The sequence below is a fragment of the Apium graveolens genome, chromosome 11 (genome assembly GCF_009905375.1).
Source record: "Apium graveolens cultivar Ventura chromosome 11, ASM990537v1, whole genome shotgun sequence".
Classification (NCBI taxonomy): domain Eukaryota; kingdom Viridiplantae; phylum Streptophyta; class Magnoliopsida; order Apiales; family Apiaceae; genus Apium; species Apium graveolens.
In genome coordinates, this window is record NC_133657.1 from 189,968,734 (window position 1) to 189,991,722 (window position 22,989).

At 36.4% G+C, this 22,989-nt stretch overlaps 4 protein-coding genes across 4 annotated transcripts; 1 reads left to right on the top strand and 3 right to left on the bottom strand.

Moving 5' to 3' along the window:
* Window positions 1–361: 361 nt before the first annotated feature.
* LOC141697638 (GCN5-related N-acetyltransferase 8-like) lies at window positions 362–2,064 on the bottom strand. The gene is made up of 2 exons (XM_074502127.1): window positions 1,935–2,064; window positions 362–1,227 (listed from the first exon to the last, which is right to left on the bottom strand). Exons 1-2 carry the CDS (start codon window positions 1,988–1,990, stop codon window positions 456–458), a joined length of 828 nt encoding a protein of 275 aa, XP_074358228.1. The 5' UTR covers window positions 1,991–2,064; the 3' UTR covers window positions 362–455.
* On the bottom strand, window positions 1,775–5,393 carry LOC141697637 (transketolase, chloroplastic-like). The gene is made up of 7 exons (XM_074502126.1): window positions 4,853–5,393; window positions 4,261–4,351; window positions 4,036–4,141; window positions 3,669–3,951; window positions 3,333–3,481; window positions 3,103–3,256; window positions 1,775–2,983 (listed from the first exon to the last, which is right to left on the bottom strand). The coding sequence occupies exons 1-7, from the start codon at window positions 5,339–5,341 to the stop codon at window positions 2,012–2,014; spliced, it is 2,244 nt and encodes a 747-aa protein (XP_074358227.1). The 5' UTR covers window positions 5,342–5,393; the 3' UTR covers window positions 1,775–2,011.
* A 673-nt stretch (window positions 5,394–6,066) lies between these two features.
* Window positions 6,067–13,391, bottom strand: LOC141697636 (pumilio homolog 4). Its single transcript, XM_074502125.1, has 11 exons — window positions 13,302–13,391; window positions 12,153–12,882; window positions 10,340–11,174; window positions 9,634–10,207; window positions 9,402–9,543; window positions 9,211–9,318; window positions 8,032–8,244; window positions 7,842–7,952; window positions 6,889–7,083; window positions 6,534–6,708; window positions 6,067–6,427 (listed from the first exon to the last, which is right to left on the bottom strand). Exons 2-11 carry the CDS (start codon window positions 12,864–12,866, stop codon window positions 6,375–6,377), a joined length of 3,120 nt encoding a protein of 1,039 aa, XP_074358226.1. The 5' UTR covers window positions 12,867–12,882; window positions 13,302–13,391; the 3' UTR covers window positions 6,067–6,374.
* A 1,730-nt stretch (window positions 13,392–15,121) lies between these two features.
* On the top strand, window positions 15,122–16,447 carry LOC141696295 (uncharacterized). Its single transcript, XM_074500455.1, has 4 exons — window positions 15,122–15,490; window positions 15,645–15,987; window positions 16,106–16,348; window positions 16,440–16,447. The coding sequence occupies exons 1-4, from the start codon at window positions 15,122–15,124 to the stop codon at window positions 16,445–16,447; spliced, it is 963 nt and encodes a 320-aa protein (XP_074356556.1).
* Window positions 16,448–22,989: the final 6,542 nt, after the last annotated feature.

Here is a 22,989-nt window from a genome sequence, read left to right on the forward strand (position 1 = left end):
TTTAAATTTTATCGATGATATAACAGTAGACAAGACTAATCGTAGACGTCGTATTCGTGTAGTTGAAGGTTCGACCGTAGCGTGTACAAGTCTCATACGGAGAATCTCAAGACTCATGTAATGATGTTTTAATATTGGTGATTACATTACTTATACTCTTTTATAACCTTTTTTTTTTTAAAATAATACTCTTTTATAAAGTATATCTCTTAAATTAGTTCAATTTTGCAACTCGTCTCTTTATAAAGTGTAGAAATTTGGTGAAGGTTTTTGCAAATCTTAGCAGAACTAGAGGGCATTGCCGTGTAGGGAAGATCAACATGAAATATTACAACGTAGAATTTATTTTTAATACTTAACTGTTTCTCAAATGGAACATAATACATAGTCTTGGCAGATCATATGAAAGTGTAACCAGCTTATTAACCAAGAACATCAATCAAACACATCATTATTCATGCATTACCATAAGCTTGAAGAGCCTCACCAGCCAATCTACATGTCCTCCACTCCGGCATTATCTTAGCACCCATTTCTTCGTAAAACTTGATAGCATTCACATTCCAATCCAACACTACCCATTCAACTGTCCCGTATCCCATTTTCACAGCTTGTTTCGCAACAGCAGACATCAACATTTTTCCTAAACCCTTCCTCCTATAACACTCCCTCACAAACAAATCCTCCACATAAAACCCGGGCTTCGCCAGAAACGAAGCGTATTTAGGAAAAAACAACACAAGCCCGGATACAACGATGTCCTTTCCATGCGAGCAGAACAACTCTTTTTCTGTGTCGAGTATTGGGTCACTGAAACTTAAGGTCTTTTGGATTGGGGTAAAAGATTTGGAGGTTTCGGTATTTATGGGAAACGGGGTTGAGGAGGTTTCGAGGATGAAGACAGTGAATGAGTGAAATGGAGTTGGTGGATTTAGTGTGGCGGGGAAGAGAGTGGCAGCAAGTGACGACTCAGTGGTGGCGAAGAGGTGATTTAGTTTATGAAACACAGAAGTTTGGTGGAGGAGCTTGTGAATGTATGGAACATCTGAGATTGAGGCGAGGCGGATCCGGGTGAAGAGTGGGTGGGCATTCGGGAGGATGTGAGTGCGTGTCAGGGCTTCTGACAGTCGTGCTGCTACTGCTGCTGTGGCGGCCGGCATGGTATTTGTGTGTGTGAAGTCAGAAGTGAAGGAAGAAGTGTTGGCGATTTTCTGAAAGTTGATGATGCTGTATATAAACAAGTGGGAACTACTAAATATGTATATGATATCTAGTTCAGTAATCAATTTCAAAACTTTAACATTATTCTAAAACTACCTACAAGGAAACCTAACTAACTTCACTCTGTATAACTATAATATCTATTTTGCTAACAAATTTCAAAACTTCAATATCATTCTAAAACTACACATATGGAAACTTTACTCTATTACATTGAGTATATCCAAGTATTAGTTAGTTATGTTTGTTTGGCCAATATTTAGATGTAGGAAAATGTAGAAAGGTTGTAGCAATTTTTAGCAGGTGTATAGCCGTGTAAGAAACTCACCTTTACTCTTAAGAATTTAAGATTTTTGCTATCATGCAATGAGAAATAAAAAGGGAATGTAAAAAATTCCACTGGCTGAATATGAAGCGTCTACTCTCAAAGTAATGACTAGAGCGGGAGAATTAAAGTCGAAAAGAGAGTGGGAAATCACTCGTTCAAAATCGTACATGAGACTTTCATCTCACACGATTCCTAAACGATCAAAAAATAAAGAACTCATCTTGAACCTTAATTGAAGTTGCACTGTTGTAATAGTATTGTGTATATAAGTGGAAGAAACTAGAAAGATACATCAGAAGTAATTTAGAAGTCTAGATATTCATTTTATACATATTTTTTATTTCAAACTGCAAGTTCACATGCAAGTAATTCAGCAGAGATGTACCTCATGCCTTGTTGCATAGTTATTTCCAAAGATTTCTTATTTTCCTCGCCTCGCATCTTAAGTTCTTTACATAAACCTCAATTGCTTAAGACTGACTTGGCAATTTTTGTGATATTCTCTTCTGTAAAACCAAATTCCTTGAATGTATCCAAATATGCACCACTCCTCCCAAAATCTCTCACTCCTACCACCACTCCTCTGTCTCCCACATACTCTCTCCAACCAATTGGAGAGCCTGCTTCAACACTCATCCGCTTTGCCACACAAGAAGGCAGCACTTTCTCCTTGTATTCTTCTGGCTGTATATCGAAAAGATTCCAACAAACTAAAGATACAACCCTAACTTTTTTCCCTTCACTTCGCAAGACATTGGCGCTTCCTTCACAAAGACATAGCTCAGATCCTGTCCCAATTAATATAAGCTCAGGAACTGAATTTTTCGAGTTGTCACTGACTATGTATCCACCTCTTTCAACTGCATCAGCAGATGTTCCTTCTATGTTTGCTGCCACCTTTTGCCTCGACAATGCAATAAGACTAGGCCTGTCACGATTTGCAACTGCCATTTTATAAGCTCCAGCGGTCTCATTACCATCAGCTGGTCGAAAAACTAGTAGGCGAGGAACTGCTCTTAGGCCAGCTAACTGCTCCACCGGTTGGTGGGTTGGTCCGTCTTCCCCAAGGCCAATTGAATCATGTGTCATAATGTATATAACTCCGGCATGGCTTAACGCAGAGAGACGGATAGCATTTTTCATGTAATCTGAGAATGTGAGAAAAGTGGCTGCAAATGGTATTAATCCGCTTCCATGCAATGCAAGACCATTTGATATTCCAGCCATTGCGTGCTCTCTGACTCCATAACGAATGTTGCGTCCCCATGGTGATTTTGGTTGCTGAAAATCTTCGTAACCATGAAGATAAGCTTTATTAGAGGTTGCAAGATCTGCACTTCCACCAATTAGTCCAGGAAGCAGCTTAGCAAGATAATTCAAACATTTTTCTGAATAACCTCTAGTAGCATCTAGTGGATCAGATGTTGACCATTTCTGTCATCAGTATAATACAAATAAAATCACTGATTGACTTAAATTAAATGTAAAAATCTAACAATTAGGAAGTGACAACAAGTTCATGAGAGATCACAGAGTATGAGATAATTATATACCGGCAACGAGTACTCCCATCCCGGAATGATACCACCGCTAAGTAAGAGTTTAAATTGTGCTGCTTCATCAGGGTACTTACTTTGGAAGTAATTAAGGTTAGATAGCCATTCCTTCTCAAATAACTCTCCACTCTCTGCTTTTAATTGCATATCTCTGCAAAAGGTAACTCTATCAAATATGTTGTTCTCGGGAACATGATATAAAATATAGTATTAAGTAGTTACCCTACTTATATAACATGGGAATGACATGAAATGGCTCACAATCATCCCAATAGACTTTCCCTCTCATATGCCTTGTATCATCTTCATCGAAAGTACCATGATGAGCTTTTGATGTTCCTTCTTTCTTTGACAATTTTCCTATCAAAGTTTTCACCTGAAAAAAATGAAGGAAACGTCCTCTAATATAAAACTTAAAAGGCAACTCCTTAACTAAGTAATTTCAGCTATTAGTTAATTCAATCAGTGTTCCTAGTCTAAATTAGCAATTAGAGGAACAAGCAGAACACACACAGAGCAGAGAACACAAGCAGAAAAAACACAAACAGATTTAATTTGCATACCCGGATTAATGTTGGTTTTCCGGTTTCACTGAAAGCATCATGAAGTGCAGTCTTGAATGATCTGATGTTTTCGTGAATGTCATTTACCGTAATCGTATGCCAACCAAGAGCCTCAAATCGTGCAGATATATTTTCAGAGAAGGCAAGATCAGTGGTTCCATCAATTGTGTTGTGGTTGTCATCATAGATTAGCGTAAGCTTGTTGAGTTTCCAATGAGCGGCCAAGGATGCAGCCTCATGTGCTATACCTTCCATTGCACAACCATCTCCCATTATGCAATAGCTGCATGAAAATAGATTAACGATAGTAAAAAAAATCTTGAAATTCTCCACAATAAGTAGTAACTGAAAGAGTTGTTGCTTTTACGTTCGATGATCAACGATGACAGCATCGGGCTTATTGAACCGAGCTGCTAAATGAGCTTCAGCCAGGGCAAGACCAACGGCATTTGCCACACCTTGTCCAAGGGGTCCTTAACAGAATGTAAAAACACTTAAAAAACTTCAAATATTTATTAAAATTATCTCACCTAACAATTGAATCAGGTCGTTTTTTATAGGTAAACCGAAAACGCTAAAATAACTGTAGTACCAGTTGTGACTTCAATTCCGTCTGTCACCAAATTCTCTGGGTGTCCAGGAGTTCGACTCCCTAACTTACATAAGCGTTGGAGATCTTCAATCTGATAGAGAATGATAATTCCAGAACTGATTAAAAGGATTTTTAATATTCAATTTACTTCATTAATATAAACCTCACACAGCAACTCTAAATCAAGATATCTTGGTTCGAACCCTGCGTCCCTGCCAAGTTCCCCCCTAAATTCTCTAAATTTATTATTTGTTTGTATGTGCTATCTCTATTAGTAGAGTTGGTATAACAAAGGGGACCTATTCACAACCCATATTGCCTTCAAAATATTCACAATTATTCAATTTCTTAATCTTAATTAAGCTATTTAAAAATATGGTTCAGTCACGCCATTAAATTTACAAAAAAATCATTGGCAATAAAATGTAAGCACACATTCATACTGCAAGAGCCGACATTAAGTAACCGAAAAAATAACAGGAAGCTGGTCCATAGCAAGTGATGCGGAAAATTATAACGGATAGATGGTTGCAACAATCGATTGCCAGGACCCGGACCCTAAATAACAGTGTATACTATAAAAGAAGCTGACCTGAACAGATTGAAAGCCAGCAAGATGAAGACAAACATACTGAAGCAAACAGCCATGACCAGCACTCAAAACAAACCTATCCCTATTAAACCACTTAGGATTCTTAGGATTATATCTCATAACATGCCTATACAAATGAAACCCAACTTCAGCCATTCCAAGAGCCATCCCAGGATGCCCTGCCTTTGCATGATTAACAGAATCTAATATCAACATTCTCACATTATCCACACACCTCTTCTCAACCATTTCTTGGTATTTCTCTTCATCTAAATCCAATATTTCATCATCTTTTAAGTTGTTTTGGTTCTGAGTAGTGATTTTTTCATGTGGGTATGCTTTTTTGATCTCTTGCTTCCATGAGAGTTTGTGGTCTTGATGTAGGTTAATTTGGTTTGTTGTGTTGATGCATAGTTTGGGAGTTTGGAAGGTGTGTTTGTGAGAAAGAAGAGTAGTGTATGGGCGGAAGACGACGGTGGAATACGCCATTACGGTGGTTGTGTGGTGGTGGTAGAGGGGAGGAATTAAATAAATTGTTAGTGACAGTATAGATTTTGTAAGAAATATGTAAAGATTTCCGGTTTTGATCATAAACACGTGTGTTTGTTTGAGTTCGACACGTGGTAGACATGCAAGGTGTAGTTTTAGGAGTCATCGACAAACCAGACGGTCTTAATTTGAAAAATGAATAATGTTGAAAATATCAAATTATTTAATTTTGTCACCGAGAAAATTAAAGTTTTAATTTCGAAAAAACGTCCAGTAACAGCTAGCATTATAGCATTTTCCCCCGTAAAGTTTTCAAAAAAGTTTGTGAATAATAACGTGTCACATATTTAGTTAGATAAATTTTCTCGTAAAAATATGGATATTAAGTGTTTACATGTTATCTCATTGGAAAAATGGTAGAGATCTGATCGATAGAACGGATCAAAACATGGCAAGTGTTATTTGGAAGAATTGTCGAGGTCTGATCGATATTCGCAAATAGGGCAGGGAATTGCCTGGCAAACAAAGGGTTAGAGAGTAGTTTATTTTGCTTCGTTTTCTGGGGTTATTACCTGACCAAATGTATGATACAAGTAATATGATTTTTAATACTGCAACATGAACAAGAGGTAATGGATGAAGCAGGTTTTGTAAACCTCCAGCATTGTAGCACTAACAAGAGATTGAAAATTATAAAGACTCAGCAAACTGGACAATTGGACAAGGGTCACTGCTAACAACTACTGGCATTAAAAAGAAAACAACCTGTAATCTCATACACCAGTTTTATACAAAAAAAATGAAAATAAGAGAAGGCATCAACTACATATTACTAAGAGTTGGCATATCAAAGTGATCATTACTTACATGTCATCTAGCTTCTATTAGCAGCACTTACTACTTACACATTGCAAGCTGAACACAAAGGAACCAAAATTTGATTCAGCTTTATTTACAACTTTTAAGTACACCTCCACTGGAAAACAACTCCGGATCCTTATTCACTCTGTTCATTAGCTGTACATCTTATTCTCTAGATTGAAATGCCCCGGGTTGAATTAGAAGAAGATAACGCGATGTGCCTTTCTGTGAATTGAGTAGTCACTTTATCAAGGATGAAAATGAGTTGTGTGGTAATAGCTATTTTAAGAATGTAAAGACGAGTTTTTATAGAATAAGAAAGATTTCTCACCACCAGCTGTTACAAGCTTTTCAACGCGAGAAACTATATGCTTTCCATAAGTATACCTCTTCAGAGCATTAAGATGCACCTTGATGCGAGATAAAATTATTTCACGGCTATGATCATCACATGTCTCTAAAACTTTTTGCACCACGTAGTTGCCAAATTGGTCTTTCATCATAGCCTGCATATTGAATTTTAAAAGTTAATTACAGATTTACAATAAGCAGGCTGCATGTCAGTATTTCTCTTCAAAACTAATATTTTCAGCATAAAATTTTATGTTGTTTAAAAGTCTTCTATGTATGATCACAATGCCAAAAGAAAATATTATATATGATAAGGGAGACAGAAATTTCGGCACCTGTAAAGGCTCATTTTCATCCGTGGAACCTAGCATCTCATTCACCAAAAGTTGTCGCTCTTCTGGACCACCAAATGTCAAACACTTTTCAACAACATTAGAAGCAAACTTTTGTTGGCTCATCTTTACAATCTGTCCTGCGAGCTTTTCTATTATGATAGATCGCTCATGGGGTTTCCCATGCTGCAGGACATGCTGACCAAGAAAAGTGATTAATTTTATTTAGGAAGAAATGGTGACGTAAAAAACTCTAATGGAGTATAGTAGTATTAGATTGGTAAGTATGGTACAAACTGTTTAATAATTGAAAGACTACTTCCTTGACATAGCTACAGCCTAAACATATTTTTTAAACCCGGACTTCTTTGAAGATATAGAATTTGAATTCGCAGAAGCAAATTCTATGCATATGAAATCTAAACCTTCTAACATCTTTGAAACTTGGGTTATAAGGGTCAACACTCTTTTTGGTGACTCCCACCATATACATAATCATTGTAGTACATACAATACTACTTCAAACTCATATATACTCCTTATCTGGTAGTAATTAAAAGGATTCCTGCTCGACGGATCTCCATTTACCATGAGGGATGCAGATATGCATAGCATATAAATATAAAAATGTTCTAACACTCAATTCAAAGTCTCTCTCTACAATTACTCTACAAGACTGACACATCAGAACTTCTAATACATGTAACAGTGAGAACCTTGAAGTGCATATACAAATTTTAAATTAATAACAAATTAGAACCTTCAAAGGAGTCTTGAAAATATTTCAATAAGCATCAAGCACACATATCTAGACAGCATGACTGCATAAGCATCACATAAGTGCAAACAATGTAAGAATATATCATTTGTGTGCAGAACATCTCACAATGAGCTTACATCATCCAGCCTAAATGAGTAAATATGCATGCAGAACTACGTCTAAAGAAAAGACCTACCTGAATAACATAATTTCCATACTGATCTTGTGCCAGAGTGCAGACTGAATTCATGATTTCATCCATGATGATTTTCTGTGTCTTAGGATCGTCGCAATGCTCAAGTACCCTCTATGCAAATAAAAAATTCAATATACATCTATCACACAAAACTCAAGCATCACGACAGAAAATGCAAGAAGTGTGGAACCTGTATTACTCGACAGCCGTATGGATGAGTGGAAAGCGACACAGCTTCCCCAAAGAAAGATGAAATTACAAATTGAATTCGGTCTTGAGGAACATATTCAATGCACTTTTGGATTACATGATTCCCATTCTGATCACGAACACATTTTATTATTGAACCATCAAGCTCCTCAACCAGTTTGGTCTGCTGATCTACATTAACCACCTCCAATGCCTTGAATCAGAAACAGAACACCACAATTGAGATCTCTCAAAAATAAATTGTCCTAATAAATTGGTAACAGAATGATGGCTTGCCTTCTAGAAGAGTTAGGAATGACGAAAGTTTGGGAGGTAACATGCTTAAGGGTAATGAAAAGAAGTTAAATTCTAGTGTAATAATATCGGTCAAACGTGCAACATTAAAGTTATCGAAAGACGTAGAAAGTGAGAATCTCAATACAATGCTGAACAACCAAGAAGGAAGCTACAGTAATCTCCAATATTAAAAAAAGGACCCAAGCTCAATATATGACATATTCCTCAGGTCTCATTCCACAATTCATATGTTCACTTCAAATTTACTATAAGTTAAAAATAACACCAGTGTGTGGCATGGTAGAATTCCTTACATTTCACCGGTTACTAAATTATGCTTGGTACTTGGTATTAAATATTTGAGATTATTCTCGGGTTGTCAATTAATAGACCAGGATGGTTTAAGTGCCAGGTGGCACAAGTTAATGTTTCACTCGGCAAGGTAACTATATCGGCCCATTCCAACAGGAAATATGGACATCTAATTTAAGAATAGAGAAGTTAATACTATATAAATCCACAAGCAGATGTTATCTTAACTCCAACCTTCATGTCTTAAAAAAACAACTCATTTGAATATTTACCTAAAAGGTTATCTAAAATCCGATCAACTAATACTATCATATTTTATCTGGCAGTAATAAAACTGCAAGTGTTTTAGAAGGACGACATGAAATCAATTGATCATGTGTTCTCAATGTAATCTACAGATGACGTAATATATAAGATACTGAGATTCAATAAAGGATAACATATCTGAAACAAGGTATCACCTTAGTGAAAGGTCCACTTGTCCTTTCCAGATATATACCAAATCCAAAGACAAATAAGCACAAGTTCTAAAGATATTGTAACACTAAGAACGTAAAGTCTAAAAATGAACCTTTTGGATCACTCTGCAACCATATATTTGAAGACTCAGAGGCAAAACATGACCAATAAGTTGATTAGCCAACTCTTTCCTTTCACTTGCAGTGCCATGCTCAAAAAACTGCACAATTACCAAAACCCTTAATTGTTAATAAACTCTAAATGCTTCTTCAGAACAGTAAATAAAACAAATTACTAACATACTTTCTGTATGACATAATTCCCAAAGACGTCAGTAATCAAACTACGAGCATGAGGAATTATTTCTGAGAAAATCTTCATCTTTTCTTCCTCTGTGGAAGTTTCAAGTTTCTGCTGAATAAACCGGCTACCGTACTGATCCTTGCTGATTTTAAAGAAAGGGATAATAAGTGAACATAAAGTTATTGAGTTGCATTTGAAAAGTAAAACCTTTACCTAACGATTACAACCACACCTGAATTCGACAACATGGTCAACAACATCCGAAAGTTCAAAAGACCTGGATTTGTTGTTTTTGATCTCTTCTAGTAGTGATTCTGCAAAACTTCTTTCCACATTAATCCCAGTTTCAGGATGCCAGGACCCTGAAGACCCTCCCATTTGATTTTGCAGCATAGATGTATAACTTGATATTCTATCATCATGAAGCATAGGACATTTGGGTCCAAAGGAAGGTACAGTATTTGGAATCAAGTTTCCTTGATATGGCAAGGGACCAAATGATGGATTCGCATAGTACTGATGGCTTAAGCGGCCAGTTTTACCTAAGTCATACTGTTGTTTCTGTTGAGTGACCAGTGTGGCAAGATATGCTTTCTGAAGACTTTGCAGATCTCCATGACCAAAAGGACCTGATGCATTTCCATGCCGAGAAGGATCATTAAGAGATGCAGCCCGCATTGCATGATCTGAAGATTGATGCAAGTATGGAATATAGTGGGGATCCATGACAGGTGAATGAAGGTGAAACCCAGCCTGGTTGCCACTTCTTAAATTTCGCCCCACTCCAGTATTACTCAAAGTTGCAGCTGAAAGTACAGTGTAATTTGTTACTTATTCTCGGTGCAAAAACATAGACAGAGATAATAATAACTAGCTAAAGGCATAAAGTATATTTAGCATGAAAAAAACGATGTGAAGTTGTGAAAAAGGAGAAAAACCTGCATTAAGTTGATTATTGACCACTGCTTTTAGCTCCTGATCAGTAAAATATCCATTCTGCATATGACCCTGAAAATCTGGATGAGGATAGTTCTCTGCTAGGTAGCGCATGTTGGGATTTTCAAAATTCGCAATGCCGGAAGAGTTCAACTTTGATTGCAGATTAGCAGAGGAAGATGTTCGTCTTGGGAAGTTTGCTTGGTCGTTCAATCCTAGCTTCACAGCATTCAGATCTGTCACAAGTCCATTTTCCTTCAGTAAATCAACATAGTTGGTAGCAAGACCGAGCTTCTCAGCTCTTGATACTTCATTAGATTGTGGAAAGCTCTGACTATAACCATTTGACATGTTAAACTGTTTCCCGGATTGCTTATCGAATCTATACGCAAGCTGAGTTTGTAAGGGTTCCAGATCATGTTTTGAAAGACTTAAGCCAGATAAAGAGGCAGCCATATCAGCAAGATCAGTCATACTAGACGAATGATTTAGGGAATTTCTGCCTATATTATCCTCGACAAGGGAATTCCTACTACTAACAGGAGGAATACTAGGGCTTAAAGATCTCCCCACCAGATGTGTCTCGGGTGTTCTATTTCTTGATAAAGATGATCCCACAGCAGATGAAAATGAATTAGGCATTTGAGAACCATGGTTCTGTACTCTAGGAAGACCTGTAGCAACTTGCCCTGGATGCAACCTCTCAGAGGTTACCGGTCCATTTAATAACTCTAGTGAATGAGATCTAGGGACACTAGCATTTTCAGTTTCACCAAATGAACTATGATTCGAAAGTCGCGAGTGACCTGACAAGGAAGATGGTTGCTCGATTCCTTCCTGCAAAAGATTTATATATGGCTCATTTAATCAGAAATTCTCAATCATAATTGTCAAAGGCACAGAAAGACTTTCACTTGGGTGCAAGAGACAGGCCTGGAGCCTGGCCTTGCCCATGGAAAATTCCCTTTAAAAGTTCCATGGGCCTAGACGAGCTCTTAAAATTTGAAGCCCTTCGGATCTCAACTATTGATGTCTTACTGTAACTGGATATTTAGCAACCGACTAAAGTTACTCAACCCAGTCCCTCGAACCTTTTTTGTTCCACAAACGCACACTTCATATATGCATATTCTCATGGGTTGCCTTGAAAGCTCATATTTCTTTCTACATGCTTTAATTTTATATAATCTTGACAAAGAGCTCAAACATTCTACTTTGTCAGTTTATAGGTATGGCCGTTTTAAATTTTTAGATTAAAATCGCAACTTAAGACCTCTGATATGTGTGTTCCTGTTCTCTTCTTACTATTGACTAATTTACAAGTGAAGAATCTTTGAACAAACAAAGTATGATATTAAACTTAACTAGACATCTAAACGGGCCTATAAAGGATGCATAATTATTAGCCAACTCAGATACAATTAACATAGGAGGTAAAACTTAATAGATGACTGGAGATACATCATGACACTACGAACTATATGTTCAGTGCCTTAAGGCTGCCATTAACAGGTTTAAGTTCTCGACATAGTACGGTCTTAATTTTTATAATTTCTTGTAGTTCCTACAGGAAATTTTTATTATGTAAAAGAACTTCCTGAAATAGATGGGAGTTTGACAATAGCCTAAAGTACCTGTAGGACCTGTTCAAGTTATTTCTACTTACACATGATGACTGTTCTTAATTTTTATATTGTTTGCCCTAGTAAAATTGTGTTCTGTATTGTGCAAGATAAGAAATTTATATGCAGAACATATAAAAAAAGGTCAATTCTTATGCCGAGAGCATTATAAAGTAAACAGTTGATCAATCACCTGAAGTATGTCAGCGAAACTCTTCCTGCGCATACCCATTCCAGCTCTTGGCCCCACAACTACCCCATCAGACCCTCTGTCTACAAACTCAGCAGAGTTTTTCCGCGATATATTATTCCTTGCAGCAGTCTTTCTCAATTCCATCAACTCATCTTCAGCACTCTTTACAGGCATACCAGGCTGCATTGAGAACAGTGAACCAACTCCATCATCAACCAAATTCTTCCTCAGATCCCCTATCCCACCAAATGAAGATCCGCCTGATTGAAACCTCTGCGCGACTCGCCAATCTTCTTTCGACATCAAAGGTGGAGGCAGTCTAGGATTATGATTTTCATGTGAATAATAGTACGATAAATAGGCTGGATGTGACCTAATTTCTTCTTCCGTAAAAACACCATTAACTGTACTACTACCACTAGTACTATTACTATTACTCTCAACCGGAACAAAATATTGATTATGAAACAAACTGCCCGCGGCAGTCAAAGACCCTTCCACAGTAGGTGGAGCACTACCACTCCTATACATGTTTACATCCCTCTCAGAACCAATTGTGCCTCGATTATGTCGTCCTCTCAGCAGTAACTCAAGCTCACTCTCCATGTTACTATTCTCCAAATTCCTGTTTGAACCCCTCATAATCACACCATTTACATTATTACTTCCTACATTTGCATTATTAAGCACATCTCTTTGATTCCCATTAACCATCTCCAAGAAAACACCCCTAATTTTATCAAACACAATGAAAAAGAAAATCAGCAACATTCAGTAACACCATCAAAATATACAATTTAACTAGTGACGGAACCAGAACTTTAAAAAATCAATTACACTAGTGACAGAACCAGAACTTTAAAGAAAAATCAATTAAACTAGTGATGGAACCAGAACTTTAAAAAAATCATTGACTAATATATTTGGAGCATGATCTTGAATAAGAATTTCACTAATTCTAAAAGAAACCCAAATTGTAAGTTTACACAATTAGATCACACAAACAAAAATCGAATAAATTATAATGAAACAAAGTACACCATGCATGCCCTCAAACTAAATTTAACAAAGAACTAAAATTTATTTATTCGAATTACGAGTTAAAAATTAAATCAACAAAAAAACTAAAAAGAAAAGATTGATACTTACAGAGGGTGGTGGTATATAACAAGAATCAAGAATGAAGAATGGTGTGAAATTGGAGGGGGGATTGAATATGATCGAAAATATAGGTAGGGGGGGGGGGGGGGGGCCAATAAAAAAGAAAATCAAGAAAAGGAAGAAATAATAATAAGAGACGCGAACAAGAAGGAGATATTTCGAAACAAACTCCTCCAAAACCTTTCCCTGCAAAATTATTTACGATATATATATAAGCGTCGTTGGTTTGTGAAGGACTGAATGGATATGTCATGTGTGTAACGTGCATGGGAACATCAATCTAATTTATCATTGTTGTTTTTGCGGCCCGCGTTTTGGGTGTTATACTTGAATTTTTTTATTAATAACCGGTAAAATAATTAAAGGTAATATATTTTTAAAATTAATTGTATGGTTATTTTACATGACATTGGCCCTCAATATTATATTTTTTTTAAAAAATGTCCAAAATCTCACGCGTGCTCAGAATGACCTTTTTTATCACACAGAAACACATTTATTTTTTGCGTTTAGTATTTATAAATGGAAATGCCTTTTTCTTTGCGTCGCGTGCAAAGTTGAAGTCTGAAAAACTTTATATTTTCCTTCCTTTCCAATTTTGAAAAGGCAACGCATTTGTTTTTTGCGTTTCAATTTCAGAAAAGCAACGAATTTGTTTTTTGCATTTTCAAAAATGTTAAAACTTAAACTAACTGAGTCCATAAACGCATATAAAATTTACGTTTGACCAAAAACGCATTTAGTATATGTGTTAGAGTACAAACGTATTTTTTTTATTTAAAGGTATAAACGAACTTAAAGCATGCGTTGTTTGGAAACACATTTTTGTATGGTGTTTGTGACTTACAAATATAAACCGCTTCTGCTCACCGTTACTCTACTCTTCTGCTAAAAACTCTTTTACTCCTTTCTCCCCAAAAATATTTTTCCCCACCAAATCCGTAATGTATCAAATCTCCTATGAATTGAATTGATTTTATCTTCTATATTAAAGATAGGGTTTACGGATGGCATCGGATTCAACAAATTCCGTACTTGGATGGATATAAATTGATGGTAATATTTAAAAAACTCAATTAGATGGTGTTATTTATGATAAGACTGTTGCGAAGCATGTTAAACTTAATGTTGGTATGAAATGTGATGATTTATGTGATTTTTTTTTCTCGAAACTTAAAATCGATAGATATAAATATGGTTTGAAATTGAAGTATAGATGTAAAAATCTGGATGATTTGAAATTTGGTATTATACCAATTGATGATGATATAGATGTGGAATTGATGTTTGGAGTAGTGGTTTCAAAGAAAAATCCATTGTTTGTGGAACTTTATGTGGAAAAGTTTTCAATTGGTTTGGAAAAAAATTTGATTGAAAATCCACGTGTTGGGGTTACTTTTGAAAATAATTTTGTTGATCAAGTAGGCGAATCGGAGTTCTAGTAGATGTTTGGAAGTTGATGCAATTGTTGAGAGTAGGGCATCAAGTGAAAAATTATCATTCCAAACTTCTAATAGCTCAAAAATGTTAACTTGTATTGATGATTCTATCCTAAAAAGTGGAAATGATGCAATGACACCAAATAAATTGAGGAAGGGAATGGTATTTAAATCAAAAAGGGAGTTGGCACGTGTGGTAAGGCAAGTGCATATTCGGAACCATCAAGAAATTTCAATGACAAGATCGGGCCCCTTAAATTGGCATGTTTGTTGTAAACTGAAGGAAAGTGGTTGTAATTGAAAGTTGAAGGCTAGAAAGCGTAGTGTGCATAATCATTTTGAGATATTGAAGACTTCAGGTGCACACACATGTATGAACACAACTATCACACAAGATCTTCTAATTTGAAATCTTCGGACATTGCCGAAGCGATAAGAGCTCAAATACTTGCCGATCCAAACATCAAGGAAAATGTACTATTAGCAACGGCCCAAGATATATTTGGATACAATCCAAATAGGAAAAAGATTAGAAATGCAAAGAAGCTAGTGATTGAAGATGTTCATGGATCTTGGAAAGGGTCATATAGTGACCTTCCACATTTAATGGAAGCGCTACAATCATTCAACGTTGGTACAAAGGTTGATTGGGACTTCAAAGAGGATGAGATGGGAGAAGTATTTTTTTGGGAGAGGTTGATTGGTGTTGATATGCAAGTGGTTTTCACACCTTATAATGTACTCAAGTAATTTTTACTCTTTATAATGTTAAATTGGTGTACCTATCTTCTAAAACCCAAAAATGAAAAATTGAACCCTAGAAGTTAATTGTTTAACCCTAAAATGTAAATTGAACTAATGATTAATGGATTCAATTTACAGTTTTTAACAGTTAATGACATTCAAGAGAGTGTTTTGGGCTTTCAAGCCATGTATTGATGGATTTGAGCATTGTATGCCAGACATTTTGATAGACGGTACTCACCTTTATGGCCCTTATCCAGGAGTACTTTTGAGTGCCACGACTGTAGAAGGCTTCAGTCACATTCTCCCATTGGCATTTGCGATTGTGGAAGCTGAGAACCTATCTAGTTGGGGGTGGATCATGGATCGAGTGAGGAAGTTTGTAGCCGGCATGAGGCATGACATTTGTATCATTTCTGACAGGCATCCCGGGATCATGGCAGTTATGCAAAGGACTGGATGGTGTGAGCCCCTTGACCATCATAGATTCTGTATCAGGCACCTACAAACTTCGTTACTACACATAGGTAGAAGGGATTGAAGAAGGATTTGGTTAAATTGGATTTTCAAGTGCAACAAAAAAAATTGAATTGTTGTGGAACCAATTAGTGGCAATAGAGCCAAGGACAATAGAATGGTTTGAAGACAAAGCTTTGGAGAAGTGGAGTCTAGCACATGATGGGGGGGAAAGATTTGGAATTATGACCACAAACCACACCGAGAGTGGGAACAATGCAATAATTGATGCAAAAAACCTTCTGATTACTTCTTTAGTTAGATCATTGTTCGAAAAGGTTGTCGATTATTTTGATGCAAGGCGTGTGGAGATAGCAAACCAATCACTTAATGAAGGTATTTTCATCAAGTTTGCCACCATGAAATTGAAAAACGCATGTAAAAGAATCATTTTACTCAGAAACGCATGTAAAATTACGGTTTTTAGGGACATAGACGAATCCTAAATATGCGTTCTTTACCAAAACGCATGTTAAACATGTGTTTCCAGTTCAATTTTTTTTAATGCTCATATTGCTTTACAAACTACCCTGTTTAATAAAAATGACAAAAATAAAGATGAAGTACACATAAACTGGACAATAACAAGAATGAATGCATGAGACCATACAAATATCAAAAACCATAAAATCACAAATTAACACCATAAAAACCAAAAATAAAATATAATACGTCCAACTATTACAATTTTTTAAACCATCAGAATTACAAGTAGTTCAAATCATAAACACAACTAGTGCAAAAGAAACATTTCCGATGATTGAGCATCAAAACAAATCCAGGCTCCAAAGCAGCAAAACCACAGAGATGCTGCAAAAAAAATCAATTAAACAAAGAATAGAAGTAAACCAAAATGAACTAAAATTAAAATTAAAAATTTAATTTTAATACCGACAGGGTAACCAGTCTAATAGATTAATCAGTACTAATAAAATTGACTTACTAGATTAATTATGATTTACGCATTTGTGACCATCAGTACCACATTTGGGCTTTTTTCACCCTTTTTGAACGTCTTAAATCATAAGTCTGACCAAATCTTCCAGCATCACGTGTTGGATTCACAACAGTAGAGGGTTGTGCCTCCATAACATCTGGTGATATAGTAGATTGCTGATCAGGTTCTTCAATTTCTTGAACAACCTCCTGCGTAGGCAGTAATGAACCACCGGGTGCTAGGTCGAGATTAAAGCTTGGACAATAATCAGTTGATTCCTGAACATGTTGAACAACATCCAGCTGAGCAGGTTCTTGAACTTCTTGAACATTATCCTGGGTAGGCAGTAATGAAACACCGGGTGTTAGGCCGAGATTAAAGCTTGGACAATAATCAGTTGGCTGCTAAACAGGCTGAACCATATCCGGTTGAGCAGGTTCTTGATTTTCTTGATCCTCATTCTGCTTAGGCAGTAATGAACCACCGGGTGTTAGGTCGAGATTAAAGCTTGAACAATAATCAGTTGGTTGCTGAACATGATGCTGTATAGGAGATGGTTGTGCTGAAAATTGAGAAGCGCTTATATTTTGACCATCATTTTCCTCCTCAAGAACTGACTGATTATCTCCAAATACTGCATCACCGGGATCATATTCATCGTCCCCTAAAGCTGTTGGTACAACTGCATCAATGGACGCCTCACCATCTATACGACGTCGGATTGAACGCACACCTCCACGACCTCCACCATGGCCACCCCGTTTAAGGCATCGACCAGGAACCTTTATTATAACTTTTTCTTTATCCGGACGTTCTTCCAGTGGTAAAGCCACAAAAAACTCATGAACCGAACGTTATTGTTAGGAATATGTGTATTAGTTTGATGATAAGTTAAACAAAACACTTAAGTAGAAATCTAGTATTTGTAGCCTCAACGGATAAGACCATTTTGACAATCCGTTGAAGGAGTAGCTTTACTTAGAAATAAGTTTAGTATTGTAGCACATTTCATTCTCTGTATTTAAGTTGTAATTCTTAGATGTTGTAGGAAATTATCAGTCATGTTGACTACTAGTGGATATGCAAATAGGAGGGCTAATTGTAAATATTTCATGCCTTGTAATTTTGTATAAGTGAAGTAGTATCAACTGATATTAAAGGCCTTCAACGGATGAGAAACAAAGCTTCAACGGATGTCTCTAAAGCTTCAACGGATAACATCCATCAACGGATGAGTACTTCAACGGATAAAGCTTCAACTGCTAATGCATCAACGGATAAAGCTTCAACGGATAAAGTCATCAACGGATGAAAGCTTCAACGGATGCTTAGTTCAATAGCAGTTGATAGTGATAATTCATAAGCTGACAGAGGCACATGGGTTGACGGAGACAAACTGGAATGTGGCAGCCTCTAGGAGGAATCAAGAAAATGCAGCATTTCCATTCTGGTGAAAACAAGGAAGTATTCAAAGATTCACAACTAAACCTAAATTGCATTGGATAGAGAAATGAAGAAGAAACATGTGAAGAATCTTTTAATTGTATTTTACAGTTTTGTCTTCACTTGTAAACTTGGTGATATATAAACCAAGTAGCAGCTAGTAATTAGAGTGTGAATTTTCCAGAGCTGTTTAGAAAAATCCGGAGAGAAAATCATCTAGTTTGTACTAGGAAGCAGCTGTGATTTAATTCTTTGAATCACAAATTTTATGAAATAACACATCTATGGTGGAACAACAAATCCACCAGAAAAGTTTTTTTTAAGTCTGTTATGTTCTTTACATTTGTATTTGAATATATATTTGTCTGCATTAGCTCAAAGCAATTCACACACACACTTGTTCATCAAAACACATAGCCTAGAAACTGCTCAAAACTTGAAAAAGTTTTGAGATTTACATTCAACCCCCTTCTGTAAATCTCATTGTTAGTTCACTGGGAATAACAATTGGTATCAGAGCAAGCTCTTAACTTACAAAGAGTTTAAAGATCTATTCTACTAACATCATGAGTCAGAAGAATCCTCCTGCTACCATCATAAGTAGGAAATATATTGGTATAAAGATTCCAGTCCTGGAAAAAGATAACTATCATCACTGGAAAGTGAAGATGCATTTACATCTACTCTCTCAAGATGAAAGCTACATCAACTACATTGAAAATGGCCCTCACATCCCTCACAAGGTGGCTACAGCTGCTACTGCAACAGTTGCTGTTGGACAGTCCATTCCCAATCCAAAAGCAGAATGGACTATTGAAGATATTGAAGAGATTCGCAAGGACAAGAAAGCCATGAACATTCTGTTTAATGGCTTAGATCAAGATATATTTGACAATGTCATTAATAGCCAAACTGCAAAGGAAGTTTGGGATACTGTGCAAATCATATGTGAAGGTACTGAGCAGGTTAGAGAGAACAAAATGCAGCTTCTCATTCAACAGTATGAATACTTTTATTTTGAAGAAGGAGAATCATTAAATGATACCTTCAACAGATTTCAGAAACTGTTAAATGGATTGAAGCTGTATGGTAGAGTTTACCAAGTCAAGGACTCCAACTTAAAATTTCTGAGGTCTCTACCAAAGGAATGGAAGCCTATGACTGTTTCTCTAAGAAATTCTCAAGATTATTAGAACTTCACACTTGAAAGATTATATGGAATTTTGAAGACTTATGAACTTGAGATGGAGCAAGATGAGCTGTTGGAAAAGGGAAAGAGAAAAGGAGGATCAGTTGCACTTGTAGCTGACAATGAGAAGATTGAAGCCAAGAATGAGGAAAAGACAATGCCAAGTCTCAAAATTGGCACAAGCAAATCAGAATCAAGAAAGGGAAAGGAGCAAGTAGCTGAGGATGAAGACAATTCCAGTCAAGATGACTCTGATGATGTTGATGAACATCTGGCTTTTCTGTCCAGGAGGTTTGCAAAGATGAAATTCAAGAAAAATACAAAATTCACTAAGTCAAACAAAAATATGGTGGAAAAATCTAAGTTCAAATGTTATAACTGTGGCATTAGTGGACACTTTGCAAATGAGTGCAGGAAGCCAACCTCTGATAAGAAGAAATTTGAGCAAGTTGATTACAAAAAGAAGTATTTTGAGTTGCTCAAACAAAAGGAAAGAGCTTTTCTCACTCAAGATGATAGAGCAGTAGATGGAACCAATGAAGATGATGATATGGAATATGTCAACCTAGCCCTGATGGCTAATTCTGATGAAAATGAAACTAGTTCATCAAGCAACCAGGTAATTACTACTGACCTCTCTCAGCTTTCTAAAATTGAATGCAATGAAGCCATAAATGATATGTCCAATGAATTATATCATTTACGTGTTTCCCTTAAATCACTAGCTAAAGAAAACACAAGAATCAAAGAGAATTTTTTAAGTGATAGGAATGCTGTGTTAGAGGATCAGGTAATTGAGCTTGAAAAGATTAAAATTAAATGCTTGACTGTTGAGAGTGAACTAGAAGAAGCTGTTAAGAAAGTAGAAATTCTTTCTAAACAGTTAGAAAGTGAGCAAGAGGTAATCAAGGCCTGGAAAATATCTAGGAATGTTAGTGCTCAGATTGTCAAGGTTCAGGGAATTGAATCATTCTGTGAGAATGCCTAGAAGAAAAACAAAAAGGAGTTAGAATTAATTGATGGATTGTCAACGGATGTGGAATCAATGGATGATGAAAGTTATCCGTTGAAGGAAGAAAAAGAGCATCCGTTGAAGGCTCATCAATTAAAACAGACAAGTGATTCTAAAAAGAAAAATCTCAATAAGAAGGTTGGTTCAACTTTCAAGAACTTTGTCAAAGAAGGAGCTAGCACATCCAAAGATGCCAGTAAGGTGAATATAGGACACATGACTTTAGATCAGTTGAAAAATAGGCTTAAGTTGGTTGAAGATAAAAAGGAAACTAAAAGAAAATCTAATAGAAATGGGAAGGTAGGGATTAACAAACACAATAATTACACACCTGATAAGTATGCTCCTAGAAAAAGCTGTGTGCAATGTAAAAGTGTTAATCATCTATCTGATAATTGCAAATCTGTTAAGAATTCTCCCATGCCTTTAACTCCCTCCATGCCTAACATGTCTATGTCACCTCTGCATGCTACCTGTTAGGTCTCATCAGAATCCTCATGCACATTTTGCAAACATGCCATATGTTAATAATCCTTATTTTACTGCATTCAGTATGCCTCAGATGCCATACAACATGCCTATGTGGAATAATATGTTTGCACAATCCATGCCTTATCAAATTCAACCAAATGTGCTAAATGATTCTGTGACTAACCCTACACTTCAACCAACTACATCTGAGACCAAGGTTGACCCAAAGTTACCTAAGTCAAAAGATGCAGGAGGAATGAAGTCTAGGAAAAAGACTAACAAGGCTGGACCCAAGGAAACTTGGGTACCAAAATCAACTTGATTGATTTTGTTGTGTGCAGGGAAAAAGAAGGAATCTATGGTACTTGGACAGTGTTTGTTCAAGACACATGACAGGAGATTTCACCCTGCTCACAGAGTTCAAGAAGAGAGCTGGCCCTAGCATAACCTTTGGAGATGACAGCAAAGGGTTCACTATGGGATATGGCTTGATTTCAAAAGAAAATGTCATCATTGATGAAGTTGCATTAGTTGATGGTCTCAAACACAATCTATTGAGCATCAGTCAACTATGTGACAGAGGGAATACTGTTTCCTTCAATTCTGAAGCCTGTGTTGTCACAAGTAAGAAGGACAACAAAGTGGTTCTAACTGGAGTTAGAAAAGGGAATGTGTACTTAGCTGACTTCAATTCTATAGATTCAGAATCAATTACTTGTCTTCTCAGCAAAGCAAGTCCAGATGAAAGTTGGCTATGGCACAAAAATCTATCCCATTTGAATTTCAAGACAATGAATGATCTAGTCAAAAAGGACTTAGTTAGAGGAATGCCTCTAGTGGAATTCACAAGGGATGGGTTGTAAGAAAGGAAAGCAAAAGAAAGCATCATTCAGTAAGAAGCTTGAATCTGCAATTGATGAACCATTACAACTGCTACACATGGATCTTTTTGGACCTGTCAATGTATTGTCAATTTCAAGAAAAAGATATTTCCTAGTGATTGTAGATGATTTCTCAAAGTTTTCATGGACTTACTTTCTTGGATCAAAGGATGAAGCTAGTTAAATCATTATCAATCATATCAAGCAAGTCAACAATCATCCAGATTTCAAAGTAAGGAATATCAGGAGTGACAATGGTACTGAGTTCAAGAATTCAACCATGAAGTTGTTCTGTGAAGAAAATGGGATCATGCATGAGTTCTCAGCTCCAAGGACTCCACAACAAAATGGTGTGGTGGAAAGGAAGAACAGATCACTAATTGAAGCTGTAAGAACAATGCTTGAAGAGTCAAAACTCCCAACATACTTTTGGGCTGAGGTTGTTAACTGTGCATGTTACACTCAGAATATTTCTCTAATTAATCAGGCAAAAGGCATGACTCCCTATCAATTGTTCAAGAGAAGAAAACCAACTTTAAACTTTCTGCATGTCTTTGGTTGCAAATGCTACATTCTAAGGAATCAACCTGATCACAAAGGGAAGTTTGATGCAAAGGCTGATGAAGGAATATTTGTTGGTTATTCTGCTGGAAAATTATATAGGGTCTACAATCTAAGAACCAACATTGTCATGGAATCTGTGCATGTTGTGTTTGATGATAAAAAGATTGATGGACTAACAGATGAGGGACATCATGAAGGACTCAAATTTGACAACATTGAAATATATTGTGATGATAGTGAAGATGAGAATGATGGAGAAGGCACCTCGAAAAGAATTCAAAATATGCCTTTGGATAATGCACAGAATGCTGCATCCGTTGAAAGTCATAATTCAGCTTCCGTTGATAGAAGCAATGCAGCATCCGTTGAAAGACAAAGTGCATCATCCGTTGAAGTTCATAATGAAGCATCCGTTGATCACAGTCTGTCAACGGATAATCATTTCACTTCATCAGTTGATAGAACTCCCGATTCCTTTCA